General features: G+C 39.3%; 1 protein-coding gene across 1 annotated transcript; it reads right to left on the bottom strand.

Moving 5' to 3' along the window:
* Positions 1-2,069: 2,069 nt before the first annotated feature.
* angptl2b (angiopoietin-like 2b) lies at positions 2,070-15,309 on the bottom strand. Its single transcript, XM_061985772.1, has 5 exons — positions 14,790-15,309; positions 11,027-11,915; positions 3,553-3,746; positions 2,546-2,816; positions 2,070-2,482 (listed from the first exon to the last, which is right to left on the bottom strand). Exons 2-5 carry the CDS (start codon positions 11,889-11,891, stop codon positions 2,283-2,285), a joined length of 1,530 nt encoding a protein of 509 aa, XP_061841756.1. The 5' UTR covers positions 11,892-11,915; positions 14,790-15,309; the 3' UTR covers positions 2,070-2,282.
* Positions 15,310-26,996: the final 11,687 nt, after the last annotated feature.

Genomic DNA, 26,996 nt, shown 5'->3' with positions numbered 1-26,996 from the left:
TGAAAATTGCAATATTACATGTATTATGATTTTGGCCCCTATACCAACCCATGAAAACCAAACAATATTACTGCTTTGATTAATTATACACTTATATTTAAATAAAGAAAAATGCCATGGGATAGGTTTCCTGTGTCACTGGTACTTCATACAATGTGTGGACATTTTTCATAATGTTCCCTTTTTAATATAATTGAATTTATGCATAACATTTGTCTTTCTGTCACACAAAGGTCAACTGAATAGGTGTAACATATGTGAATTCAAGACTCTAATAATGACTTCATAAAGGGGAACATTATCACAATTTCAGAAGGGTTAAAACCATTAAAAATCAGTTCCCAGTGGCTTATTTTATTTTTCGAATTTTTTTTCAAAATTTTACCCATCACGCAATATCAATAAAAAAAAGCTTCAAAGTGCCTGATTTTAACCATCGTTAACCCGTCCATTTTCCTGTGACGTCACACAGTGATGCCGATACAAACAAACATGGCGGATAGAACAGCAAGTTTATAGCGACATTAGCTCGGATTCAGACTCGGATTTCAGCGGCTTAAGCGATTCAACAGATTACGCATGTATTGAAACGGATGGCTGTAGTGTGGAGGCAGGTAGCGAAAACGAAATTGAAGAAGAAACTGAAGCTATTGAGCCATATCGGTTTGAACCGTATGCAAGCGAAACCGACGAAAACGACACGACAGCCAGCGACACGGGAGAAAGCGAGGACGAATTCTAACCAACGATTGGTATGTGTTTGTTTGGCATTAAAGGAAACTAACATCTATGAATTAGGTTTACAGCATATGAAATACATTTGGCAACAACATGCACTTTGAGAGTGCAGACAGCCCATTTCAGGCGCGCTAAGAACATTAATTTTTCCACGATTTCAGCACTCAGGTTAACCATACCTAAATAGACACAAAATACTGCATTACACAAGACTACCCGAATGTACTCGAATGATTGAAAAAAATAAATGTTTTTAAGCTAAATTATTGGTAAACACAGTTTATATATAATAATTTACGTAAAACCGCGAGTAATGAATAAAGTTTTCATCAATTAATATATTCTGTAGACATACCCTCATCCGCTTTCTTTTCCTGAAAGCTGATCTGTCCAGTTTTGGAGTTGATGTCAGCATCTGCTTTGAGTGTCGCAGGATATCCACACATTCTTGCCATCTCTGTCGTAGCATAGCTTTCGTCGGTAAAGTGTGCGGGATAAACGACTGACCATTTCGTCGGCTTTCCCCACAGCCTCGTATTTTGAACAAATTTCGTGCAATTTCTTGCCACTTTCGCATCTTTGGGCCACTGGTGCAACTTGAATCCGTCCCTGTTCGTATTGTTACACCCTCCGACGAAAGTGAGAAAATGGCGGATTGCTTCCCGATGTCGAGAGCGAATAATAGAAAGGCGTTTAATTCGCCAAAATTCACCCATTTAGAGTTCGGAAATCGGTTAAAAAAATATATGGTCTTTTTTCTGCAACATCAAGGTATATATTGACTCTTACATAGGTCTGGTGATATTGTTCCCCTTTAAACATTTGATTTTACTTAATTGCCTTTCAGACTTTTTAATGCAGACCAAACATTATCAAGAGTCTTATTTTGTGGCAAGGTATCACATTAGGGCCATGTAGCGTATTTTGAAATACTGCACAAAGCAGTGGTTCTCAAACTTTTTTCACCAAGTAATACCTCGGAAAACACTTGGCTCTCAAAGTACCACCATAATGACCAACGTTCGAATACAGTTGCGTATTCTAAGTATTCATTGAAAACAAGGCAGAAGTATGATATTTTTTTGAACAGTAACACTGTGTTTAAATATTTGATTAAGTGATTATTTGGGGTACCTCAAGCTGAGGTACCACAGTGTGAGAATCACTGGCATAAAGCTTGATTGCACTTCCTTTCCTATTGATTGATTTTTACCTGAAAACAGAGATATTTACATTGTGTTGTGTGCTTAAGAAAGTAGAAGTAGGTGTCTTTTGTTTCGACTGAAAGTCTGCCTGTGATCGTGGTGTAAATGTAGCATGTCTTTGTTTGTTTGCATATTTATTTTTAGGCAGGGAACATTTCAAGTAAACTGCACAAGCTGTAGAAAATGGGTGGATGGATGGATGCATTATACACTGATGTACCTGAGTAATGTACCATTACTAAGACCTATGAAAAGTAAATTGTATGTTGATAAATACACTCTGCATCCTTTACGTGTGTGTGTGTTGTTTTATATTCCTGGTAAAATGCATTTTGATAGCTAGTGGAAAGTGTTTGGGTTTGGCCGGATCATCATGATCACTTTCTTTAGGGAATAGGCTCCCCCTCTGAACTCGGCCCAGTAGACCCCATCTTGATAGCGGCTTCGGTAGTGTCCTCCTCTGTACCAGACTCCGTTTAAATTAGAATGGGCGCAAGAGTTGTACCACCAGCCTCCCTTCTGGTAGTGGGCACAATTACCTGGGGAGACAATTCGAGATTAGAAGATACAGAAAATTAGGTACGTTAAATTATAAAAGATACCTGTGTACGTGTCATGGTCTCTATCCAGTGTTGTGAACTGTTTCCCGTTGTGCCAAGTGAGGGAGTCGCCGGCGTTGCCATGGTAACGGCCCAACCTTAGCTTATAGAAGTCGGCCTCGGGCTCCACTCGGAAGCTGGCGTACTCTGCAAACACTTTGCGGCCGGACCAGTCCTCCAGTGTTACCAGCAGTTTGTAGTTTGCCTGGTTAGTCAGCCAGTAGATATTTTCCAAGCCGAGCCAGTACTCGCCATCGATATTTCCGAACCCTTGCTGTGAAGTGCAAAAAGTCAAAAACACAATCAGTACTGGTTGAAATATTCAATCTATGTAAGGGTGGTAGGTTATTCTCTTGAAGGTAGACTTTGCTCTTCTGTGAGTGTATTTATTTAATGGACCATTATGGTGAATGCACCCTATGAGTCATGTTCGACAGGCATTGACTGTTCTGTGAGTGTGCCCATTGCTATTTTGTTATCGAAAACAAAGAAAGACAATTAATCCTGTGTGCTGAACGCTGCCTTGTGTTGCTTTGTTCGTGCATCAGTCAGTTTGGTTTGTATTATTCCTGCCCTGCACATGCTTTGAATCACACAAACACTCCTTCTGATTACCACAGCATGAATGCAATTTATGATCTCAAGAGGTTAGAAGATTTTGTCTAGGAAATATCTGTTTCGGCCCTTTGCTGCAGTTTAATCAGAACCTTGTGATTCGCGGTAAACAACAGTTTCCTTTTATTTTTGGAATTTAAGAGTCTACAAGTGCTTACACAACCACCAGTCATGTATTGTTAGATATTAATTTATTCTGAGTGCTAAATTCACTAAAACCAACACACGTAGGTGGGATTAATGAGTCATGTGTGCTTTACCATGACTGGATTCGTAACCTAAATAATTCCTTATTCATTATTTGTTCACATCTGGTTAGCGTCAAGGAGCCCCACATAAGCCACCAGCTGCTTTTGAAACTATAAAGTACTTCATTTGCTGTGAAGTGGTGGTACCTTGTATGTCTCCCAGTTCCTGAAAAAGTTGACAGAGCCATCCACTCGCCTCTGGATTACGGTCCAACCACCTGGGTCATGTCTCTGGTCACACCACACCTGCATTAGACGATTGGCATTCTCCGGTTTTAACAAGTACATGCCGCTGTTGGTGTGACCTTCTTCCAGAGCCTGCAGGCAGTCTTTAAATGGACCTGGACAGAGCAAATGATACAACGGGTCTTATTCATTGAGCAGATTTAGCATCTGAACCACACATTGATTTTATTTCTGACTAAGGGAATCCTGTCTACCAACAACGTTCTTCTCATTCTAATAGTAACATTTGTCTTTGGCTTTCCCTCCCATATGGGAAATGACTTCTGGCTGTGCAGCCAAAGGAAACACTGGCATGAGGGCAGAGGGAACCCTTACAGCGGACTGATAAAACAAGCAAACTGTTCAATCCTCTTTTACGTCCTGACATTGCAGTATTGGGATTTTGCTTCCTACTCTTTCTGGGGATGTTTTGATAGCACTTATGTGGATTTGTTTGTTGGTTTGTTTGTATGCACAATCCAGCTATTGACAAGAACTTGAAAACTGACATTCATTTATACAGGATTTAAAGTGCGTAGACTAATGTTTGGATCAGAGATGTGAAACATACAGCCTTGGACCAGATCAGGCCCACAAACAGGTTTAATCGGACCAACGTCATGAGTTTGCTAAGTGTACAAATGAGCTGCAATTTTTCAATGAAAGAAACCGCTCTTCTAAATATGTCCACTGAATGTCGTGTATGCAGTTCTTTTAGACAATCAAATGGTTTATACCGGGACGTACACAACCCCCCTCGACCCAAATAAAATGTACATCGTGCTTTGGCAAGATCATTTTCCCAAAAAGAGAAAAGTGGACGCAGAGTGTAACTCGACCCTCTTGAATAGTTTCTACCTCCGTTTGTATGGTTTGTTGAGTTAGTTAATACGTGGAAATGACAAATGAGGTATTTGATACCGAGAATAATTTGTTTATGGTTTATTTTGTTCAACCCCAGATAGGCTGTGACTTAGTTGGCTTTCACTGGCCGGCCTGCCTGGGGTTGGTGGTCCCTTGTTCCCCGGGCATCACAGCTGCTGTTTTGGGTCGGGCTCCCCTGGGTGGCTGGGGCCATACTTTGGCTACCGCACACACTGGGAGACAAATATATAGTACATACAAATACACATACCGGTACATACTCACATACACACAATTATGTATATATATATATATATACATACGTACATTCATTCATACATATACACATGCACACATTTGTACCTACCCACATACATAGGTACATACGCTCCCACATACATTAACAAATACAGTACATACACACACACACTCACAGTACATACATCCATATTCACTGTACAAACATACATACACACATACTGTACATATACAAGCACATATGCGTACATACACTCATGTGTATAGTCATGTTTCATCAAACATACAGTATATCAACACTGTTCCCCTAGGGAAAACTGGGTAAAACACAAACACTGACAAAGCTAAACCTATTTCTACTATAACAATCTACAAGGTTAATATAGTTCGCTTTTCTTTCTTCTCTTCCATTTCCCGCTCTCTTTTGTATTTCAAGTTATCATTACATATATGTATTGTTGCTTTTGAAATACTTGTATTGTTGATACAAGTTGATGATATAGGTAATTATTATTAATATTCATTATCAATAGTGCTGTTTCTATTGGTATTTTCATTGCTCCATTTGTAGTGCAATAATGTTAATTGTCATTTCTGTGTTATTAATATTTACTTCACTAACTGCTTCTTTGCTATCATTTTTCGTATCATATTTGTATATATTGTTTTTGCTGAAGCGATGTTGTTGTTGTTGTTTCTCTGTCTTATACCCCTCTTGTACCGGCAATTTTTCCCCTGTCTTCTTTTTTTTTTCTTTCTTCTTCCTATCCCCTCCTGCTCTGGTTCGGAGCACCAAACATTAATATAAATCAATTTAATAAAGTCAAATACAAGAGAAGTATCCCACACTTTTCTTTTGTAAAGTAAAACTGTACAGCAGATATGGGCATCGAACTCAACACTATGTTTTTGCCTGAGTGGCTGGACGGGATAAAACATTTTAAAAAAATCACTGACTTTGACGATGCACTGAGACAAAGTCTATAGTTCATTGTGTTTTTGAAACTGCTCCAATTTCGTTTCTCAGAATTTTCAACTAACTTGAAGTGTCTTGGCAAGAGGATTATTTTTAATACGGACACTTGTTCTATTTTTGAGCAAAGTAAAACAAAGAAAACAATTCGAAGTTGTCTTTATGTTTAAGTTATGATGCCATTATTTTACCAGTCCAATAGATTTTCCTCCATGTGGCTTCTAAGCTAAAATTAGTTTGACACCCCTGGTTTCGATGTATAAATGGTTAGTTACCTGAAAGGCGTTGTAATACGATCAACGATCAGGTCAATAACGTGGTGGCTGGCAAATTTTGCTTCAAAATACACCCTGATGGGGGACTATAGATAGAACTTCAAATAAATGACATGCATTTACCGTATTTTTCGGAGTATAAGTCGCACCGACCGAAAATGCATAATAAAGAAGGAAAAAAACATATATAAGTCGCACTGGAGTATAAGTCGCATTTTTGGGGGAAATTTATTTGATAAAACCCCACACCAAGAATAGACATTTGAAAGGCAATTTAAAATAAATAAAGAATAGTGAACAACAGGCTGAATAAGTGTACGTTATATGAGGCATAAATAACCAACTGAGAACGTGCCTGGTATGTTAACGTAACATATTATGGTAAGAGTCATTCAAATAACTACATACTTGCCAACCCTCCCGGATTTTCCGGGAGACTCCCGAAATTCCGCTCCTCTCCCGAAAACCTCCCGGGACAAATTTTCTCCCGAAAATCTCCCGAAATTCAGGCGGAGCTGGAAGCCACGCCCCCTCCAGCTCCATGCGGACCTGAGTGACGTCAGGTGCGCAACACCACGTAAATCGTTGGCCAACCAAAAAGTAACCCCAGTAGCTATAGCCAACATTCACCAGGAGTTGGCAACAGACAAACATAGATCACTCTATTACATTATTCCCCTTTTAGAAATGTATAAAAGTTACTCAAAATAAATAAACAACCCAACCAAAAAATGCAGCAGCTCAATTAAAAAACTGTACTTAAGCCACATTCTTTTTTTTTTTTTTTTTTAGTACTGAACTCTTAACCCTCATTTGTAAAAAAAAAAAAATAGCATGCTTATTATACAAACAGTATTTGTACACCTTTAACACAGATTTTTATACTGTCTTCAGAGATTCAGTTTTTTTGGTGGTACTCGAAACCTTTCTGGGTACCTGCGAAAGGGTGTTAAGCATGGTTAGAAAAATAGTGACAGAGAATAGAACAAGGATGGACAATTCAACCCTTAACTCAACAATGAGTAGATGAGTGTTATGTGTGTGTATATGTGTAAATAAATTAACACTGAAATTCAAGTATTTCTTTTATTTATATATATGTATATATATATATATATATATATATATATATATATATATATATATATATATATATATATATATAATAAATATATATATAGCTAGAATTCACTGAAAGTCAAGTATTTCTTATATATATGGTGAATTCTAGCTGTAAATATACTCCTCCCCTCCTAGCCCCGCCCCCAACCACGCCCCCGCCCCACCCCGACCACGCCCCCACCCCCCACCTCCCGAAATCGGAGGTCTCAAGGTTGGCAAGTATGAATAACTATAACATATAGAACATGCTATACGGTTACCTAATCGCTAAATCCCATGAAATCTTATACGTCTAGTCTCTTACGTGAATGAGCTAAATAATATTATTTGATATTTTACGGTAATGTGTTAATAATTTCACACATAAGTCGCTCCTGAGTATAAGTCTGACTGCGTCTTATAGTTTTTAATACGGTAAGTATGAAGTTCCATTCTTATTTGTACTGTAAAGTTCAAATTTGAATGACAATAAAAAGGAAGTCTAAGTCTAAGTCTAAAACAATCAAAAAGTTCCTGAATGACATTCTGACAATAAAATACATTGACGTCTAAATATTGGGGTCTTTTTAAGTTAAGTTAAGCGATCCATAACCTGGGATTAATCATGAGCAATCTAAATACAAAAGTGTGATTAATCTGACTAAAAATAGTCACTTGACAGCACTAGAATAAATCCTTTAAATCTGTTCTTTTTTTGTACAGCGCTTCTCTCTTGTTCCTATCATGACCGTATAATGAATTTCTCAACTTGTTTGACGTGGAAAAAACACTATACTGGGGAGCAACAGCCCCCCCCCTACCCCCCCCCCCCCCAATTCAATTGAGTGTGGAAGTGTTAAAGCTTTTGCGGGGTGTGCCAGCTGGCATCATAAACAAAGTGCTCAAATGCAATATGGAAAGATGTGGGTCCTACAGAGGTAAGTGGGTTCCAATAACACTGCGGAAGTGAATTTACCATTTTTGGCATGTAAAAGGAAATAAGTCACACTACATTACAGTATAGTAAATCTGGGCTAAATTGGAATCCTAAATATAAGGCTGCTTTTTCATTCTCTGAGCAATGGTTAAATATTCTGTAGATTTGTGTCTGTACATTCTGACAGTTGCAAACCGAATCCGAGCAAACGCTGATTTTTGTACTTGATAAGTCAAGTTCTTTGTTGGAACATATGACTTGATTCCTGCCTGGTGCGAGTGGAACAAATGACATCATTGCCTCTCGGTATCTCACGCCTTCTTTTTTTTTTTTTCAGTGCTCTGTTCTGGCTTTCTGTTTTGCTCACAGCTCTTTATGACACTATCAGTGATATCAACGGACAGGCACCGTTTCCCATAGGTCGGGGGTCGGCAACCCGCGGCTCTAGAGCCGCATGCGGCTCTTTAGCGCCGCCCTAGTGGCTCTCTGGAGCTTTTTCAAAAATGTATGAAAAATGGAAAAAGATGAGGGGGGGAAAAAATAATTTTGGTTTTAATATGGTTTCTGTAGGAGGACAAACATGACACAAACCTCCCTAATTGTTATAAAGCACACTGTTTATATTAAACATGCTTCACTGATTCAAGTATTTGGCGAGCGCCATTTTGTCCTACTAATTTTGGCAGTCCTTGAACTCACCGTAGTTTGTTTACATATATAACTCTTTCCGACTTTCTAGGACATGTTTTATGCATACTTGCCAACCCTCCCGAATTTTCCGGGAGACTCCCGAAATTCAGCGCCTCTCCCGAAAACCTCCCGTGACAAATATCCTCCCGAAAATCTCCCGATTTACATATTCCTTAAGATTTATTTATGCAAGTTTGAAGTATCAATTATCCAAACACAGTTTTGTTTGCATATTTTCAGGATGTAAATATATATATATATATATATATATATATATATATATATATATATATATATATATATATATGAAATACTTGACTTGGTGAATTCTAGTTGTCAATATACTCCTCCCCTCTTAACCACGCCCCCAACCACGCCCCGCCCCACCCCGGCCACGCCCCCACCGCCCACCTCCCGAAATCGGAGGTCTCAAGGTTGGCAAGTATGTGTTTTATGCCACTTCTTTTCCTGTCTCATTTTGTCCACCAAACTTTTAATGTTGTGCGTGAATGCACAAAGGTGAGTTTTGTTGATGTTATTGACTTGTGTGGAGTGCTAATCGGGCATATTTGGTGTACTGCATGACTGTAAGCTAATCGATGCTAACATGCTATTTAGGCTAGCTATATGTACATATTGCATCATTATGTCTCATTTGTAGGTATATTTGAGCTCATTTGGTTTCCTTTAAGTCCTCTTAATTCAATTTATATCTCATGACACACTATCTGTACATAATATGGCTTTTAATTTTTTGAGGCTCCAGACAGATTTGTTTTTGTATTTTTGGTCCAATATGGCTCTTTCAACATTTTGGGTTGCTGACCCCTGCCATAGGTGGTTCTACAAAATGCTTACATTTTCAAAGAAGTCAAGGCTTGTTTAGAATTAAAGTCTGGAAAAAAAACTGAGATAATTTTACAGAAAATTTACTCATTCCATAGTGTGACGGATAATAACAAATAATGCATTAAACATGCAAAAAATGGGTTTCCTTTATTTTTATTTTTGCAATTATGAAACAGAAGTTTGGAGCAAACCATGACGCAATCCCACCTCTTTAATGTGAGATAATGTATATATTCTCATGATGATTGCGATATAAATTACAACACATGTAAGATTTTGGTAGAGCTTTTTTTTTTTTAATCTTCAAAATAAGTACCGGTACTTGTATCAAGCAAATGGGCTCATAAACCCTTATTTGTGCTCATGTATTAAACAGTCAACATGCATCTTAAAGGGTTAAAAATAGTAATGTCTTTGTCAATATGCATTTGTGTCTTTACTTTGCTCCAATTTAAAGTCCGTATACTGCCATGAATAGGGTGATTACTATTCACATTTCAATCAATCAATCAATGTTTATTTATATAGCCTTAAATCACAAGTGTCTCAAAGGGCTGCACAAGCCACAACGACATCCTCGGTACGTCCCCTCTAGGGGAGACCGAATGCAATGGATGTCGAGTGGGTCTGACATAATAATAATTATTATAATAATAACATTTGAATTAATTCGGTATCAGTTCTTGGTACCTGCGAAATGATACCAATACTCAACAATACCAATGTTCAGTACTTTGGTGTGAGTTCAGATGTTAATAAATGGTAATTAAAATATAATTTAGTTTTTTTAACAGACAACACTGTGCTGTGCTGCTATCTTGTTTTCTTACACTTCTGCGTATAATTTGCAAGTACTTTCCTGTGCTGTGTGATATAAAAAATTTAGCATGCAGTTGAAATTCCAAGATGTTACATGGCATTATTGTATAGAGTGCAGTGTGTTACTGTAGCCAGGAAGTAGTATTTGCCATTGATTCAAATGGGCCAGCATTTTCTGTAGTTGAGCCCTACAAAGTATTTATACTGTATTTTATTTATTAGACACCAGCTGTTTTGATTGTGCATCCTAGTTGTAGTTTTGAGGTGTTTAAGCCACTTTTTAGCATTTCTACGGACAATCCAATGTAAATTAGCATTGAGTTAGTACATTTGAAAAGTAGAGCCTTTCTGTACCAAGTGCTTGAACCGGTGTCGAGTTTGCAACCGGAAGTGACATTACAGGCAACAGAGATATGGAAATATGTCATAATTTAGTTTCACTTGAATCGATAGTACCGATGGCTTTGGTTATACAATTACCAAATTTGGTACAGATCCCTAGCTATGAATGGCCAGGATGCTTTGGTTGATGACTAAATATGTGTTTAAAATTAATGTGGATATCACAAACAATCATTTACCATTATTTTAGTATTTTAAAGAATGAAAATATTTTGTTGTTACACTCACCAGAGGGTTTGTCAGTGGAAGATGGATCGTGTGTAATTGTAGGCATAGTTGGCGGTGGAAGAGACTTCTGATCATTCTGTATCTCATTGCTGAGTGGTTTGGTGATGCGAGGTAGGACTGGTGGCTGGTAAGGCTTGTTGAGAGGTGGTGATGGCCGAGGTGGTTGAGATCGTGGCTGTGCCACAGGGACGTGTCTGGGAGGAGGCTGACCCTGGCACTGCTCCTCCAGCAGGGCAATAAGAGTTGACTGGTTAGTGGCCAAAGAAGCCAGATGTTGGTACTTATGTTCCAAGTCTCTGTAGCGACCGGTGAGCTGCTGCATCTCGGAAGTTTGGTTAAGGATTTTGTTCTCCATCTGTGCTAATTCAAGGGCATTGTCTCTTTTCCTGATGATCTCATGGAGCAGTTGCATATACAGCTGGGTAACTCGAGAATTCATGTTTCGACTTTCTTTTCTCAGAAGCTTGACCTCGTTAACGATGCCTCCATCTACTTCTACCAATTGTTGTAGAGTCTCAATCTGGCTCTTTTGTTTCTGGAGCTCCACGTTTAGCGACTCTAACTCCTGCTTGTTGACCCGATTCTCCAGCGTGGCCTCTGGCTCCTTGGAGTTGACACAGATAGCCCCTGTTACTTTTTGTTGTGGCACAATGAAAGTGTAAGAACACTTGTCCTGCTGCTGTTCAGCGGCAGGAGCACGTTTGCTCCTACCGGCATAGAAAAATTCTCTCTCAAAGCCATCATCACTACTCTCAAATTCTTGGGCCCCTGCACTACTGTGGCGGCTGTCTGAACCACTCCCTTGAATCTGACAGACAAGGCCATATGCAAGGAGCCCCAGCAGGACCATTGACGGGGTATCCATTAGATATGGTCCAACACACCAAGCCTGAGGGAACAGGGAAGAAAAAGGAGAGTGTGATTTCAATTGAGAGTGAATATCCATAACACTGACTCCTAAAATGTAGCTTTCCGCTTCCTTAAAACTTGTATATGACAGTGTCATTGACTCAGTGCTTCTCAAGTATTTTTAATCGTGTCCGCCTTCAGGCAATAATCTTTTTCACGACCCCCATATTGAAATATGATTGAGAACCTGATAATATTGATTAGTTTGAGGAGTGCTGCCACCTTTCTGGAGGCTTGTGCCTCATTCAAGAATGAAAAAAGACTACTACTGGAAGTCCCTTGACTCTCAGGCCCCCCCTGACACTTCCCGACCCCACACTATTTGAGAAGCAATGCATTGACTATATAAACAGGAGTTATGCTAATATAATTTATTATATTAGGACTTGTGGATGAGCTATGTCTGCCCCAATATGCCTTTTGTATACAGTATTTACATATTTGAATGCAATTATATTTTGTCTGTATTTCTTCTAAGAGTTAGCATATACATATATATATATATATGTTGTTTGAAGTGTGCCATATAACTGAGGAAGGAGCGATAGAGGTATAAAACAATAGCTTTTTGGAAATATTTTCCAGAAAGAAATCCCACCAATGCTCGGTTTGTTGCAAAGTCAATATTTACAGCATATCTAAAATGTTGCACTATTACATACTCATGAGTCCAATCTTCATAATTGTTCTGCATCTGCTTACTGCTGGATGTTGTCATGTTTTCACGCTTGGGATTGCGTTTCCCCAGCCATTGTTCTCTATAAACTATGTGATGGACATCTTGGCAGCATCTGACAAAGTACATCATTCTACAGTTCTGTTTTACAAACATTTCTGGCCCTCACAGTGTATGTTGAAATTTTCCAAATCCTGAACAAATGTAGTTGATGACCTCTGCTATGGAGCCTGTCTTTTGTAATGTGCTATAGTTGATTAGTGGCTCCTGTCGTGGTTGATTTCCCTGGAACATGAGCTCTGCCATGCAAGTCATCCCTGCTGTAGAGGTGTCTCATGTTGGCCATTGTTGGGCTAGTATCTCGTACTCTAAGCTTCATTAAGTTAAAGTTAAAGTACCAATGATTGTCACACGCACACTAGGTGTGGCAAAATTATCCTCTGCATTTGACCCATCACCCTTAATCACCTCCTGGGAGGTGAGGGGAGCATTGGGCAGCAACACTTCAAAGCTGAGACAAAACAGATTTGGATGAGGAAAATGTATGCTTGTTTAAGTGGTATGTACTTTTGTATATGCAATGGCACACATTTTATTACAAAAAAACAATACTTAAAGGATTAAGTCTCCTGTGAGTCCCATTTGCCTCAACTGAGTTGCCATAATATTAACCCAATGCACAGTCTGCCAGAGGGAACAACAGAAAACCTCATCCTTTCTATCTGCTGTTTCAATCCCTCCTGCTCAATATTGTCCTAATATTAATTCAGTTTAAGAAGGTGCTGTTCAGTGCGCAACAGTGGCAAAGATGACTGGGCTTTGAGAAGTGCAATGTAGTTCCATACAGCTAAGGCTCTAAAGACGAATGACAGACATGCAGTGAAAACCTCTCTTTCCTAATTTGATTGGCAACTCACCTCAAGTAACTTCACTCAATGCTAAATCGAGCATGACAGGCAGGTCCAGCAGTTAGGTCAGTGTACTTACGACCAACGGAGCACTCCAGGCTGTTTGGTAATGCTTACTGTATATTACTTAGAAGCTGAACAACCTTTCCCTCACTGGCTGATGTCTTTCGGCCTCGTCCCTCTCATTTCAGCTTGAGCATGGCATTCCTCACATTCTTAGTCACCTCATTAGAGTGAGTTGCCATGCACACACGGAGAGAGATCGAGACCTTGTCGATGCAGGACCGCTATATCGGTTCTCCGTGCCACACCTCTTAAATGCCCTAAACCAACTCATCCGTTTTAGATCGATACCTTGTCGATTTAGGACCAGTATATATTTTCTCTGTGCCACACCTCTTAAATGCACTACACCAACTCACTTGTTGTATTTCATTTTTCTTACTTTATATCTGATCACGACCACGCAGCAGTACTTACAGTTAAGTAGCGGAAACGAAGCATTTACTTTGCAGGACCACTGTGCAGCATTTTGAATTGGCATCAACTCTGCTGAGTAATGTCTGACTCCATGTCACCTATTAATTATTGAGTCCAAACACATTAATAGGCACGGATGGGCCTTAGCTACTTATCACCCATTACTTGACCTCACGGTTTCCTCTTGCTTATAAATCCTGATACGAAGAAAATTAGAATTTCATGATCCTCAGCTACAGTATGTACCTGCAGTAAAATTGGAGGTTTTATGATTTCTCTTGATGCACATTAATTCAGAGGACATATGATTTGAATTGTTTCGATAAGGTCTAAAACTGTACCTCTAACCCTTATTATCCAAACACTACCCTGGCAACAGAAACAAAGACAGGATTCAAGTGCCTGACTCCATATCCTCTTGAGCTCCAGGGGGACATCCTGAAGTTGCACACTGCTTGATAGTTTCAAATTCAATTAGAGATGATATTAAACTTTCATATTTCTTGCAGTGCATGACAAACCATGTATGTCTTGTATGTCTATATAGCACTGTTTGCTTATCCACATGATTATGATACTTTGCTTGGACAAGACGAGTGTTTGCATTTGTAGTGAAGAAGTACTTTGTCTTGAGTACCTGCTCTCCAGCATCCCCCTGTGCTGAATCGACACCCTCAACTTAACCACATCGATCAATCAATTAACAGGTTAGGCAATCAATGCCGTATGACAAAATTTAAAGCACAATTAACATTAATGTGACATTTATGATCCCAAAGTTTCTACTTACAAGAAAAACTGACACGTATTGATGAGACTCCCTCAGTTGCCTTGCTCTCCTGGCTGAGCCAACTGTAGTTCCTTTTGATAGAAAGTCATTCCTCGTGACCCAGCTTCGTCCTCCGGTGCTCTGTCCCAGTCTGGTTACTCACTTTCTGTCACCTTGGTCCATTCCAGCAGGAGACAGGTACACGTTGTTTCAAGGCTTTTATTAAAAAAGCTATCATGAAGCTTGACTTCCAGATCAAGGATCAAACAACTTTAAGAAACAATGCTAACCTCAGCTACCTGATGGAATCTATAGAAAGTGGTGACGTCCAGGGCGGTCTGTGTGCTGCCTTTGGCCCTTTAGAAGACTGTCACTTTTTGGCGAGCTGAATCCATCACTTCTGCCTCAGAGCTCTAAGAGGCTGTCTCTCTCAGCTGCACCTCTCTCACTCCCTCCTTGGTACTCTTAAATGATGACTTTTTAGCAGAATTTCAGTAGGCAGGCAAATTCTTCCTCTCTTGAAAGGAACGCATTCGTTGAGCGTGTACTCAACCCCTCCTACCAGTGACACAAAAGAGATTGCTCTCTCACACACGCTCACTTACACACATGCACACTACTCAAATGTCCAACCCCCTGCCCTGCCCACTGGACACTGGTTGATCACCACTATTTTGGTCTGGGACTGCATGGTTGCTCCGGTGCTAGGCAATAGTGGTGTGTTTCACTGATCAGGCCCTAATTAGGTGATAATGAACACTTGCCTCAAGAGACGGAAAGAGTCTGTCAAGTTAGGAAGTAGATCCAGGTGTTCGACTCAGACCAGGTCTGCGTGAACGGCTGGCCACTGTGGTTAATCGTCTGAAGGTGAAATACAAGAAACGTGTCGGAGCTCAGCAAAGCAAACAACACTTGAATTACATCATGCCAAAGAATAACAACACCATTACGTCAGAGGCAGAGCTGTACTAACTTGTGTCCATGTGCTGGTGAAGGAAGGATAACACATTGCAATGTCGTTGTGGTCAATCATGCCAAAGCTGGATTTATTGTGCAAACTGCAACTTGGCTTTCAGTCCTGTTGCCTTGGATGTTGTATGTTGTCTTGTGTTGTTGATCTGTTTTCAATCAAAGTTGTGTAGCTTTCACCCAGCCAATAATGTTGTCATTGGGCTTCCTTTTTCCACTGGTATCATTTTGTATTTGATGTCTTTAACGTCAGAAATCCACATCTATATAATGCAGATAATGATTTATTTTGAACTCCAGTAGTCTGCCCATGGATGTATTTGTTGTGCCTCTCGATATTTGTTGTATTTCTGTTGCCATACAATGATATATGTAGTGTAACCAGGCAAGATAAGACTCATTTCCAGTGGCACATTGACATGGGCACATTTATTGCAGAACATCTAATGGGTTAATCCTTCAAAAAGAAGTTTGGTCAACGCATCTGTCAACTCCCATATAATGCATCATGTATTACACTTATATTTGGATTATTCCATTCATGCTGTTCTGCGCTTTCCATGTTGATGACAACTGCGTCTGATTTTGTCATTAAATACGAATATTCTTTGTACTCAGTGGCTGGAAACTAGATTTCTCTTTTCAATGCGGATTGTTTTAACTGACTCATTGGGTCTTGTCCAAGCCACGGTGTTGATGTTATGATTAATTTTCTTTCCAACTTTGAATTTGAGCAGGTGGAAGAATGTTGGCGTACTGGAAAATGTTACACTCATGTTGAAATGAAAAATGTTATAGTTTAAATGTTGCAAAAGTACTGTATTCATTGACAACTCGTCTTATTCTGCAACTAATATGAATTCTTAATCCTGCTGATAGGTTTGAATTCCTTAATAGACTCAAACTTAGTCAAGGAAGAAAAAGTGCAGTTTGGGACAAGTGAGCCATTTGTCAATACAGTCATTGGGTTTACTCTTAAGTATCTAACCTTCGGAAAAAACTGTGAAATCATACTGAAAAGAAAAGTGATGATGTGGCTATCATCACTTGGCAGTAGTGATGGATACTGAAATCCAGTTTCAAAATGGCAAGACTGAACAAATACATAACAATCGGTGCCTCATTTTGGTGCTAAAAAAATACAGACTCAGCAACCTTAACACGTTCTTGACGATTTAAGTAATGTTAGAGTCTTACGCTCTTTTCAAACTGTGATGCTGACCTTACCATGCCAACGCAGCCCTCAGCTCCAACAGCTACCACCATACACCGCAAAAACTGAAATCTAAGTAAGATTAATATCTCAAATAAGGGTGATATTTGCTTATTTTCTGTCTGATAAGATAATTCTTCTCACTAAGCAGATTTTATGTTAGAGTGTTTTACTTGTTTTAAGGGTTTTGGTCCTAAATGATCTCAGTAAGATATTACAGCTTGTTGCTGAGATTTTATGACCTATATTGAGTAAAACATGCTTGAAACTAGAATATCAACTGATGCAAAGTAAAAAACTATTTTTTTAAAGTAATAATTTCTTACTTCAAGCATGGAAAAAAAATCATGATGCCGAGCGCATATCATTATGTCAAGATAATGGCACTAGCATTTTCTTAATTTAAGAATATTTTTCAACATATTGAGCAAAAAGGTTTCTCTTTTTTTTTTCTACCAAGAAAAGTGCACTTGTTATTCGTGAGAACATACTTATTTTAAGGTATTTTTGAGTTCAATGAGGCTAGCTAATTTTACTTGTTTTGGGAAGTCTTGACAAGCCAAATTTCCTTGTTCTATTGGCAGATAATTTTGCTTAGTTCAAATAAAATACCCCTAATTTTTTTTTTTTTTTTTCTTCTTGTTTTTGAACACTGACTTTTTGCAGTGTAGCACTAGCCACAACAACAATACAGCACGTTATGCACCAATCATGGTCATGGCGAGCAAAGTGCATTCATTAACCTCGGAATTGTGAGTATCAACATTACAACAGAAGCAAGCTGTTTTCTCATCATTCTCTGTGTTTTGAATTGTTGCTGCCTTTTGCGGCAATAAATATGATATTTGTTGTGGGAATATTAGATCTCATTTTTTAATGTATCATTCAGTTACCATTTTATCAACATTACATTGTTATTTTTAACAAAACATTTTATGTTTTACATTGTTTAAGCACCGGAACTACTTCAATAGTACCGATCTGGTCTTAGTTTCGGTTAGAATGTAAACAATACCCATCCTTACCTGGTAGTGTGTAAATGTACAATTAGTAGATACTAGATACCGTATTTTTCGGAGTATAAGTCGCTCCGGAGTATAAGTCGCACCGGCCGAAAATGCATAATAGAGAAGGAAAGAAAACATATATAAGTTGCACTGGAGTATAAGTCGCATTTTTTGGGGAAATTTATTTGATAAAACCCAACACCAAGAATAGACATTTGAAAGGCAATTTAAAATAAATAAAGAATAGTGAACAACAGGCTGAATAAGTGTACGTTATATGACGCATAAATAACCAACTGAGAACGTGCCTGGTATGTTAACGTAACATATTATGGTAAGAGTCATTCAAATAACTATAACATATAGAACATGCTATACGTTTACCAAACAATCTGTCACTCCTAATCGCTAAATCCCATGAAATCTCATACGTCTAGTCTCTTACTTGAATGAGCTAAATAATATAATTTGATATTTTACGGTAATGTGTTAATAACTTCACACATAAGTCGCTCCTGAGTATAAGTCGCACCCCCGGCCAAACTATGAAAAAAACTGTGAATTATAGTCCGAAAATTACGGTACACTATATATATTGCGGCATGTAACGTGGTACTTGCTATAATGTTCTTTAAAGCATTCAATAGTATGATTTTCTTTTGCATTTTGCTGTGTGACAGAATGTATCCTTATTCATTTTCTGAGGGAATTGGAAATTTAAAAAGCTGTCCAATTTTCACTTTGCTAACAATGTCACATGCACTGCCATACAAAATAATATGTATCACTACTATATATTAAACTATGCATGAAATACAATTTTTTCCCCCCCCTGTTTTACTCATTTACATTTTAGAGGCAGGATACATTTTGGACTGGTCAAGCACAGGCCATTTATACAGTAGACCAGTCACACTCGCAATGAACAGTCGAGTCTCCAATTAACCTGTCATACATGTCTTTGGAAGTGGATGAGTAACCGGAACCTTCTGAGCGGTAAACTGTTTTATTTTATTTAAAATTATTTGGGAGGTAAGAAAGTCAAAGGTGGATTTGACAAATTGTACCTGTAGATTTGTTCTGACAAAAGCCTGTTACGGCAGGGTTGCAGCTTGCTGCGAGGTTCGTTCCCCCGGGATGCAAACGGACGACTCCGGACAGGACTTGCAGGTAGGGACATGATTTAATCTTGAAAACACTCAGAGCGGTACAAAAAACAGAAAACAAACCGACGGAACAAAGTGCCGATCGCACTTGAAGCTAAGGCTACTCCTTAGCATAGACTAAAGATAAGCGATACTCACGTTACAGGACCATGAAGCAAACAAAGAAGCCAGGCCAACTGACTGGCAAAGGCAGGCTTAAATAATGCCTCTGATGAGAAACAGGTGAGCGTCCCGAACACCAGAGGCAGGTGAAAACAATAAGTAGCCATGGCAACCAAACCAAACTCAGAGGTGTCACAAACAGGAACTAAAGGAGTCCAAAACTAACAGAAAATACAAAAACATGATCTGGACCACGGATCATGACAAAGCCAGTATCTTCAACGATGGTAAAATTTTGAAAAATCTGTGATTTCATCATTTCCACGATGAATTTACAGATAACTTTCGCCCTCAGGTTGTCTCTGGCAAACTTGTTGCATTTTACAAACGCTGCAAGAATGTAAGAATACTGTAAGTACTGTAAGAATAAGCCCCCCCAGGCATACTTGCCAACCTTGAGACCTCCGATTTCGGGAGGTGGGGGGTGGGGGGTGGGGGGTGGGGGCGTGGTCGGGGGTGGGGCGGGGGGCGTGGTTAAGATATATATATATATATAAGAAATACTTGACTTTCAGTGAATTCTAGCTATATATATATATATATATATATATATATATATATATATATAAATATATATATAAATAAAATAAATACTTGAATTTCAGTGTTCATTTACAAACTACAACACTTTAGAGTTAGGCTCCACCATCAGAATGTGTACTTAAACTTATAAAGATCACATGATATTATTCAGTGAGTTGATTCACCAAAACTAACCTGTTATACAGGAGGAAAAAGCACACAGGACGTTTCAATTGTTCACAGACTGGTCGCGCTCATCAGAATGACAAGCCACTTCCGGTCTGCAGGTGATAGCATTCAATTGGGAAGAAACGCCCTACTGCCCCCTACTGACCAATGTGAATACTGATAAATGTGTAATGACAGCTCCAAAAACGAATTCAAACCACAAAATAAAATAAATAAATCAACACAAAAATGTGACACATTATGGGTGGGTCACATATGCATGTACAGTAGATGGCAGTATTGTCCTGTTTAAAAGTGTCACAACATTGCTGTTTACGGCAGACGAACTGCTTTACGGTAGACACTGTTGTTGTGTGTTGTCAACACGTCACTCAGGTCCGCCTGAATTTCGGGAGTTTTTCGGGAGAAAATTTGTCCCGGGAGGTTTTCGGGAGAGGCGCTGAATTTCGGGAGTCTCCCGGAAAATCCGGGAGGGTTGGCAAGTATGCCCCCAGGTCTTTGGGGCACAATCCTTGCGATGGTGTTATTTGTGATGGCTGATAATGTTTGATGTGTTGAAGCTCAATGTTGTTTCATTCATCGCGGAATGTTTTAGTGCATATGTCACACGATAAGTCTTGTTTGAAACAGTAAAGTCCCACACAATTAGGGATGTCCCGATCCAGGTTTTTGCACTTCCTATCCGATACTGATATTGTTTTTGCATTTCCGATCCGATACCGATACTGACCGATACCGATACTGACCGATACTGGCCTATCCGAGCATGTATTAAAGTTTAAAGTTATTTAGCCTACTTAGTTGTCAGAATCATGTTGAAAAGGGTTTTAGTACTCTTGATAACAACTAGCCAGCTGAATTAGGGGAGTTTGAATAATACACAATGGTTGGTAACAAGAAACTGACCTGTTTATTCAAGGATAAACACAAAATAGACAAAATTATACATGACAAACAGAAATGGCATCATTGAACTAGGGCTGGGCGATATGGCCTTTTTTAATATTGCGATATTTTAAGGCCATATTGCGATACACAATATATATCTCGATATTTTGCCTTAGCCTTGAATGAACACTTGATGCATATAATCACAGCAGTATGATGATTCTATGTGTTTTGATTGATTGATTGAGACTTTTATTAGTAGGTTGCACAGTGAAGTACATATTCCATACAATTGACCACTAAATGGTAACACCCGAATAAGTTTTTCAACTTGTTTAAGTCGGGGTCCACTTAAATTGATTCATGATACAGATATATACTATCAGATATATACTATCATCATAATACAGTCATCACACAAGATAATCACATTGAATTATTTACATTATTTATAATCCAGGGTGTGGAGGGGGGCGCCTGATGTAAGTGTCAAAAAGACAGCCAAAAGAGTTTGATATGAGAATAAATCTAAAGTTAAAATATAGGGTGGAAATGCACCCATTTGCAGGAAATGTAGTCTTGATTTTCAAAATTTTCTTTCAAGGCTTGCATTTCTACATTAAAACATTCTTCTTCATACTGCATTAATATATGCTACTTTTAAACTTTCATGCAGAGAAGGAAATCACAACTAAAAAAATCAAAAAATTTTTCATACGGTGTTGATGTGGAAATTTTTGCCTCAGCATTTTGATGGTGGGGATGTCTGGCACCGAATGGAGATAAGCGTCTCGACAGACGTCACAATATTTGAACAATGATGACGAAAACTGTTTTCTCTGTCGTGTCCGTGTGTCGAAAATTGTTATGCGCTTATTTTTTTATTTGATTTTGTGCGTGGCATAGATTTGCTATGCGCAGAGGACGCTTAAACAGTGCGCAATTGCACAGGCAAGCACCTTAGAGGGAGCGTTGCTCGCACGGCTGCGCTAGCATCACAGCTAACGTTAGCCATGCTGCTACCTCTCTGCTCGGTTAGGACGTATACGTATGTGACGTGTGTCGTGACAGTATGTGACGTGTGTAAGAAGGTGCACTTGCTGTCTGTGAGAGGGAGACACAGGAAAGAGTGAGAAGAGCCTGTCGTGTAATGCCAGCAGCTAAAAGCAACTGCGTGAGAATTCAGACATGTGGATGTGTTGAAGGTGTGCTGGAAAATGCGGAACGGAAATTACGGAGCAGCAGAAAAGAATGTAGTATTTAAATCGGTGCGTTGGAAAACACGGACCGGAGTTTTTTTTTAAACTGGATCTGGATTGGCATTTTCCCATTCCTTGCCGATACGCAAATATTGGCAAATATCGGCAGCCGATCCGATCCAAATATCGGATCGGGACATCCCTACACACAATCGACATCATGTTTGTTTACAATGAGTTAATGTTTATTCAAAACGAGCGCCCGGTTTGCCACCCTAACCCACCTAAAGCACAATATGCGTAATCTTGCGTCACTGTAGCGTTTTTTTATTATTAACGGAGCTATTGTTTAATTTAATTGGTGTTCGACCCGAGTTTTTGGTGCGATATTTATATCTATATTAACTTATTGTGCACGCCGCCCCAAGAGCAAGAACAATCCATACACCCATAACACATCTCATCTGCTAGTGTTGTTGTGAACGACATCATCGATGTAAAATTAATGTACAAACACGACAGCAGTTGCAACGTTAGAGGTGCTCTCTTTTTTTTTTACAGCCTCAAATTATCTCCTTACTCATCGTCTGTTATGGGTCGACAAGGGGGAAGGGGACGGCAGGACAACAGAGGATCTAGCTCAACGGGTTTTAATGAGCACTTGATGATTACGTGGGGTGTGTATGCTACTATGTGTGTGAATGGAATACTATGTGTGGAAATTAACCGTATAAAATACCGGAGGGTTTGTTGGAGTACGTGTTGGATGTGGCAGCGACCAAGTCCAGAGGGGGAGAAGCAAAGAGGTCCGTGGTCCAAGCGGGGTCGTGGGGCAGGGGAGAGGCATCCAGAAGCCCGAGCGTGGGGTCGAGGATCGGGGAAGGCAATCAAAGTCCGGGGGGGAAGAGCAGCAGCAGAAGCGCGTAGCTAAATCTGAGACACGGAGGACTGTGGGGACAAGAAACGACAAGGACAAGTCAGGACAAGGCACGAGGGAGACAAGCAGGAGAGGAGTCAGAGATGAGAAGCTTACTGTACACAGGGCTACGTTCCGACGAGGAGAAGTCAGCGGCGAGGCTCTTTATACTGTCGCTTCTCATTGGGTCCAGGTGCGTGGATTGAAGATTGCCTCCAGCTGTGACGGTGCGTGGGCGCGGTCTGCGCAGTGAGCGTGGGGGCATGTCTAGCGGAGCTCACAGTGGAGCTTCTAGGTGCTCCCGCAGAAGAGTGAGAAGCAGACTGCGTATGCGCCGTAACATCGTCAAGGTAAAAACAGCACAGCAAACTTTCTCCTTTCACAAAATTGCCCGGTGCGCCACATCCGGTCTAACTGCGCCAACAAAATAAAGATTTCAAAAAAGAATCTTAAACAAGCATCATGTACTTAAAGCACGCATTGATACATTTACAAAATGATTCTGCAGTGATTGAAATACTGTTCAAAATTGTTTAAAGATGTATCGCACCTATAAATGTGAGGATTTTTGCATTTAATTGTCGATCATTTTATTCAATATATATTTGGCGCAAAAAGCTCACACTCTATGTGGTAAAATAAGTGTAAAAAGTATAAGACTAGATAAAAAACAATTAAATCGGAAAAAAATGAATTGTATTATTTTTTATATTGATATTGTTATTTAAATGTATTATTATCTTTTTACGTGTCGCTTAACATGTGTTTACTTGTTACTAATTTATATCCGTTTTTTTTAAACTATATTTAAAGTTGAGTGTAGAGGTTTCCTGAAGCCGATAGATCTGTCTGGAGCCCGGTAGATAGGTTGAATCAAGTCGTTATGTGACAAACAGGTCAGAATTGCTTTCCAGCAGTCTCTGTCTCATCCGTGTGTCTCTCTCTCTCTCTCTCTCTCTCGCTCCAATTCCCACTCACGTGTCTCTGACCGGCTGCTGCTAATAAAGGCGATAGGTGATTAGATAACAAGCCCCAGCTGGGCAATCTACTCACCTGCCGCTGGCTTCGAGGCCGGTCCTTACAAACCCCGCTCCGCGGCAGGCCCGCAGGCCACACCCCCCTCCACATTGAGTTTTAGTTAATAATCATGTTTTCAAATTAATGAATAATCGTGTTGTTAATCGTGATTACAATATCAATCAAAATAATCATCATTATTATTGTTGCCTTGATCGTCCAGCCCTGATGTGGAGGCCATCCTTGCATAAGATGATATTTGTATAATAGATGATATGTGTATATTACCAGAAAACTACAGATAACATTTGTATATTACCAGACCGCTTCAATGTTAGCAACCTCTCTTTGTTTATAATGTATATTTTCTGCTGGATCTACTCTTTATTTTATGCTTCCCTTTTTTTTTTGCTGCAGCTGATACATATACTGTGATATTGTACATGGTAATTGGGATTTGTTATAAAAACCCCGTTTCCATATGCGTTGGGAAATTGTGTTAGATGTAAATATAAACAGAATACAATGATTTGCATATCATTTTCAACCCATATTCAATTGAATGCACTACAAAGACAAGATATTTGATGTTCAAACTCGTCAACTTTATTTTTTTTTGCAAATAATAATTAACTTAGAATTTCATGGCTGCAACACGTGCCAAAGTAGTTGGGAAAGGGCATGTTCACCACTGTGTTACATGGCCTTTCCTTTTAACAACACTCAGTAAACGTTTGGGAACTGAGGAGACACATTTTTTAAGCTTCTCAGGTGGAATTCTTTTCCATTCTTACTTGATGTACAGCTTAAGTTGTTCAACAGTCCGGGGGTCTCCGTTGTGGTACTTTAGGCTTCATAATGCGCCACACATTTTCAATGGGAGACAGGTCTGGACTACAGGCAGGCCAGTCTAGTACCCGCACTCTTTTGCTATGAAGCCACGTTGATGTAACGCGTGGCTTGGCATTGTCTTGCTGAAATAAGCAGGGGCGTCCATGGTAACGTTGCTTGGATGGCAACATATGTTGCTCCAAAACCTGTATGTACCTTTCAGCATTAATGGCGCCTTCACAGATGTGTAAGTTACCCATGTCTTGGCCACTAATACACCCACATACCATCACAGATGCTGGCTTTTCAACTTTGCGCCTATAACAATCCAGATGGTTCTTTTCCTCTTTGGTCCGGAGGACACAACGTCCACAGTTTCCAAAAACAATTTGAAATGTGGACTCGTCAGACCACAGAACACTTTTCCACTTTGCATCAGTCCATCTTAGATGAGCTCAGGCCCAGCGAAACCGACAGTGTTTCTGGTTGTTGTTGTTAAACGGTTTTCGCCTTGCATAGGAGAGTTTTAACTTGCACTTACAGATGTAGCGGCCAACTGTAGTTACTGACAGTGGGTTTCTGAAGTGTTACTGAGCCCATGTGGTGATATCCTTTACTCACTGACGTCACTTGTTGATGCAGTACAGCCTGAGGGATCGAAGGTCACGGGCTTAGCTGCTTACGTGCAGTGATTTCTCCAGATTCTCTGAACCCTTTGATGATATTACGGACCGTAGATGGTGAAATCCCTAAATTCCTTGCAATAGCTGGTTGAGAAAGGTTTTTCTTAAACTGTTCAACAATTTGCTCACGCATTTGTTGACAAAGTGGTGACCCTCGCCCCATCCTTGTTTATGAATGACTGAGCATTTCATGGAATCTACTTTTATACCCAATCATGGCACCCACCTGTTCCCAATTTGCCTGTTCACCTGTGGGATGTTCCAAATAAGTGTTTGATGAGCATTCCTCAACTTTATCAGTATTTATTGCCACTTTTCCCAACTGCTTTGTCACGTGTTGCTGGCATCAAATTCTAAAGTTAATGATTATTTGCAAAAAAAAAATGTTTATCAGTTTGAACATCAAATATGTTGTCTTTGTAGCATATTCAACTGAATATGGGTTGAAAATGATTTGCAAATCATTGTATTCCGTTTATATTTACATCTAACACAATTTCCCAACTCGTATGGAAACGGGGTTTGTACATTGTATATATTATATACTGTATATATAATATGTAAATATTATTATTTTATATTGCTACTATGGTACATTTTTAGTCTACTTTATACCTTTTGTTTTCACCCTCTTTTTGTGCCCTTGTGTGCATCATCCTTTCCATCCTTGTAACTGAGATACTGTGTGGAACAATTTCCCTTGTGGATCATTAAAGTTTGTCTAAGTCTAATTTTTGTTTTTAAGAAGAGTTTAAACGAAGCCAGCAATGACGAGCAATTCTCTGGTGACCCTTATAAACCTCCGTCTCAAAAACTCACATATATTGTGCTCCTTTTGGCCATTTTTGTCTCTTACAAAGTAACGTTTTATTGCTCCAAATGCAAGTTCAGAATGAGTTGAGCAGAATACATTTCAACTCTGTCCTCTGAGCATTTAGTGTATAAAAAAAAGTGTTCATACTCTAATAAAATTGTCTTTAAAAATCTGTGTTTTACCCTGTAATATGGTATGGAAAAAGATTACTAGATATTCCATGGTCTTGCTACTTCAAGCTGGTGGCAGGACCACTCATTGGTTGGAAAATTGTGAGATTTATAGTTTGAGTGGAAAGACTGGAACTGTCAGGCTCGTCCAAACTGTTCCCCTTCGCCAAAGGAGACCATTAAATATAGAATGTGTGAGAATTCAAAAGCAAAAGGATATTGTTCTGACTTCATTAGTCTAGTCCAGCCTGTGTGGCCGGCTCCAGAACTGCAGAGGAGCCTGCATAAAGCATTTAGAGCAGGGGTGTCAAACTCATTTTAGCTCGGGGGCCACATAGAGGAAAATCTACTCCCAAGTGGGCCGGACTGGTAAAATCACGGCACGATAACTTAAAAATAAAGACAACTTCAGATGGTTTTCTTTGTTTAAAAAAATAGAACAAGCACAATCTGAAAAACATACAAATCATAATGTTTTTTTA

The sequence above is a fragment of the Nerophis lumbriciformis genome, linkage group LG12, assembly GCF_033978685.3.
Source record: "Nerophis lumbriciformis linkage group LG12, RoL_Nlum_v2.1, whole genome shotgun sequence".
NCBI classification, from domain to species: Eukaryota; Metazoa; Chordata; class Actinopteri; order Syngnathiformes; family Syngnathidae; genus Nerophis; species Nerophis lumbriciformis.
The sequence above is the reverse complement of the archived record's forward strand: the minus strand, read 5'-3'. Positions and strand labels throughout refer to the sequence as shown.

Excerpts from the sequence above, each read along its gene's own strand:
- angptl2b (XM_061985772.1), bottom strand. The coding sequence starts at position 11,891 with ATGGATACCCCGTCAATGGTCCTGCTGGGGCTCCTTGCATATGGCCTT. Across the intron at positions 2,817-3,552 it reads GGAACTGGGAGACATACAAG|CAAGGGTTCGGAAATATCGA; the intron begins GTACCACCACTT and ends TGCACTTCACAG. Across the intron at positions 2,483-2,545 it reads AGACCATGACACGTACACAG|GTAATTGTGCCCACTACCAG; the intron begins GTATCTTTTATA and ends TTGTCTCCCCAG.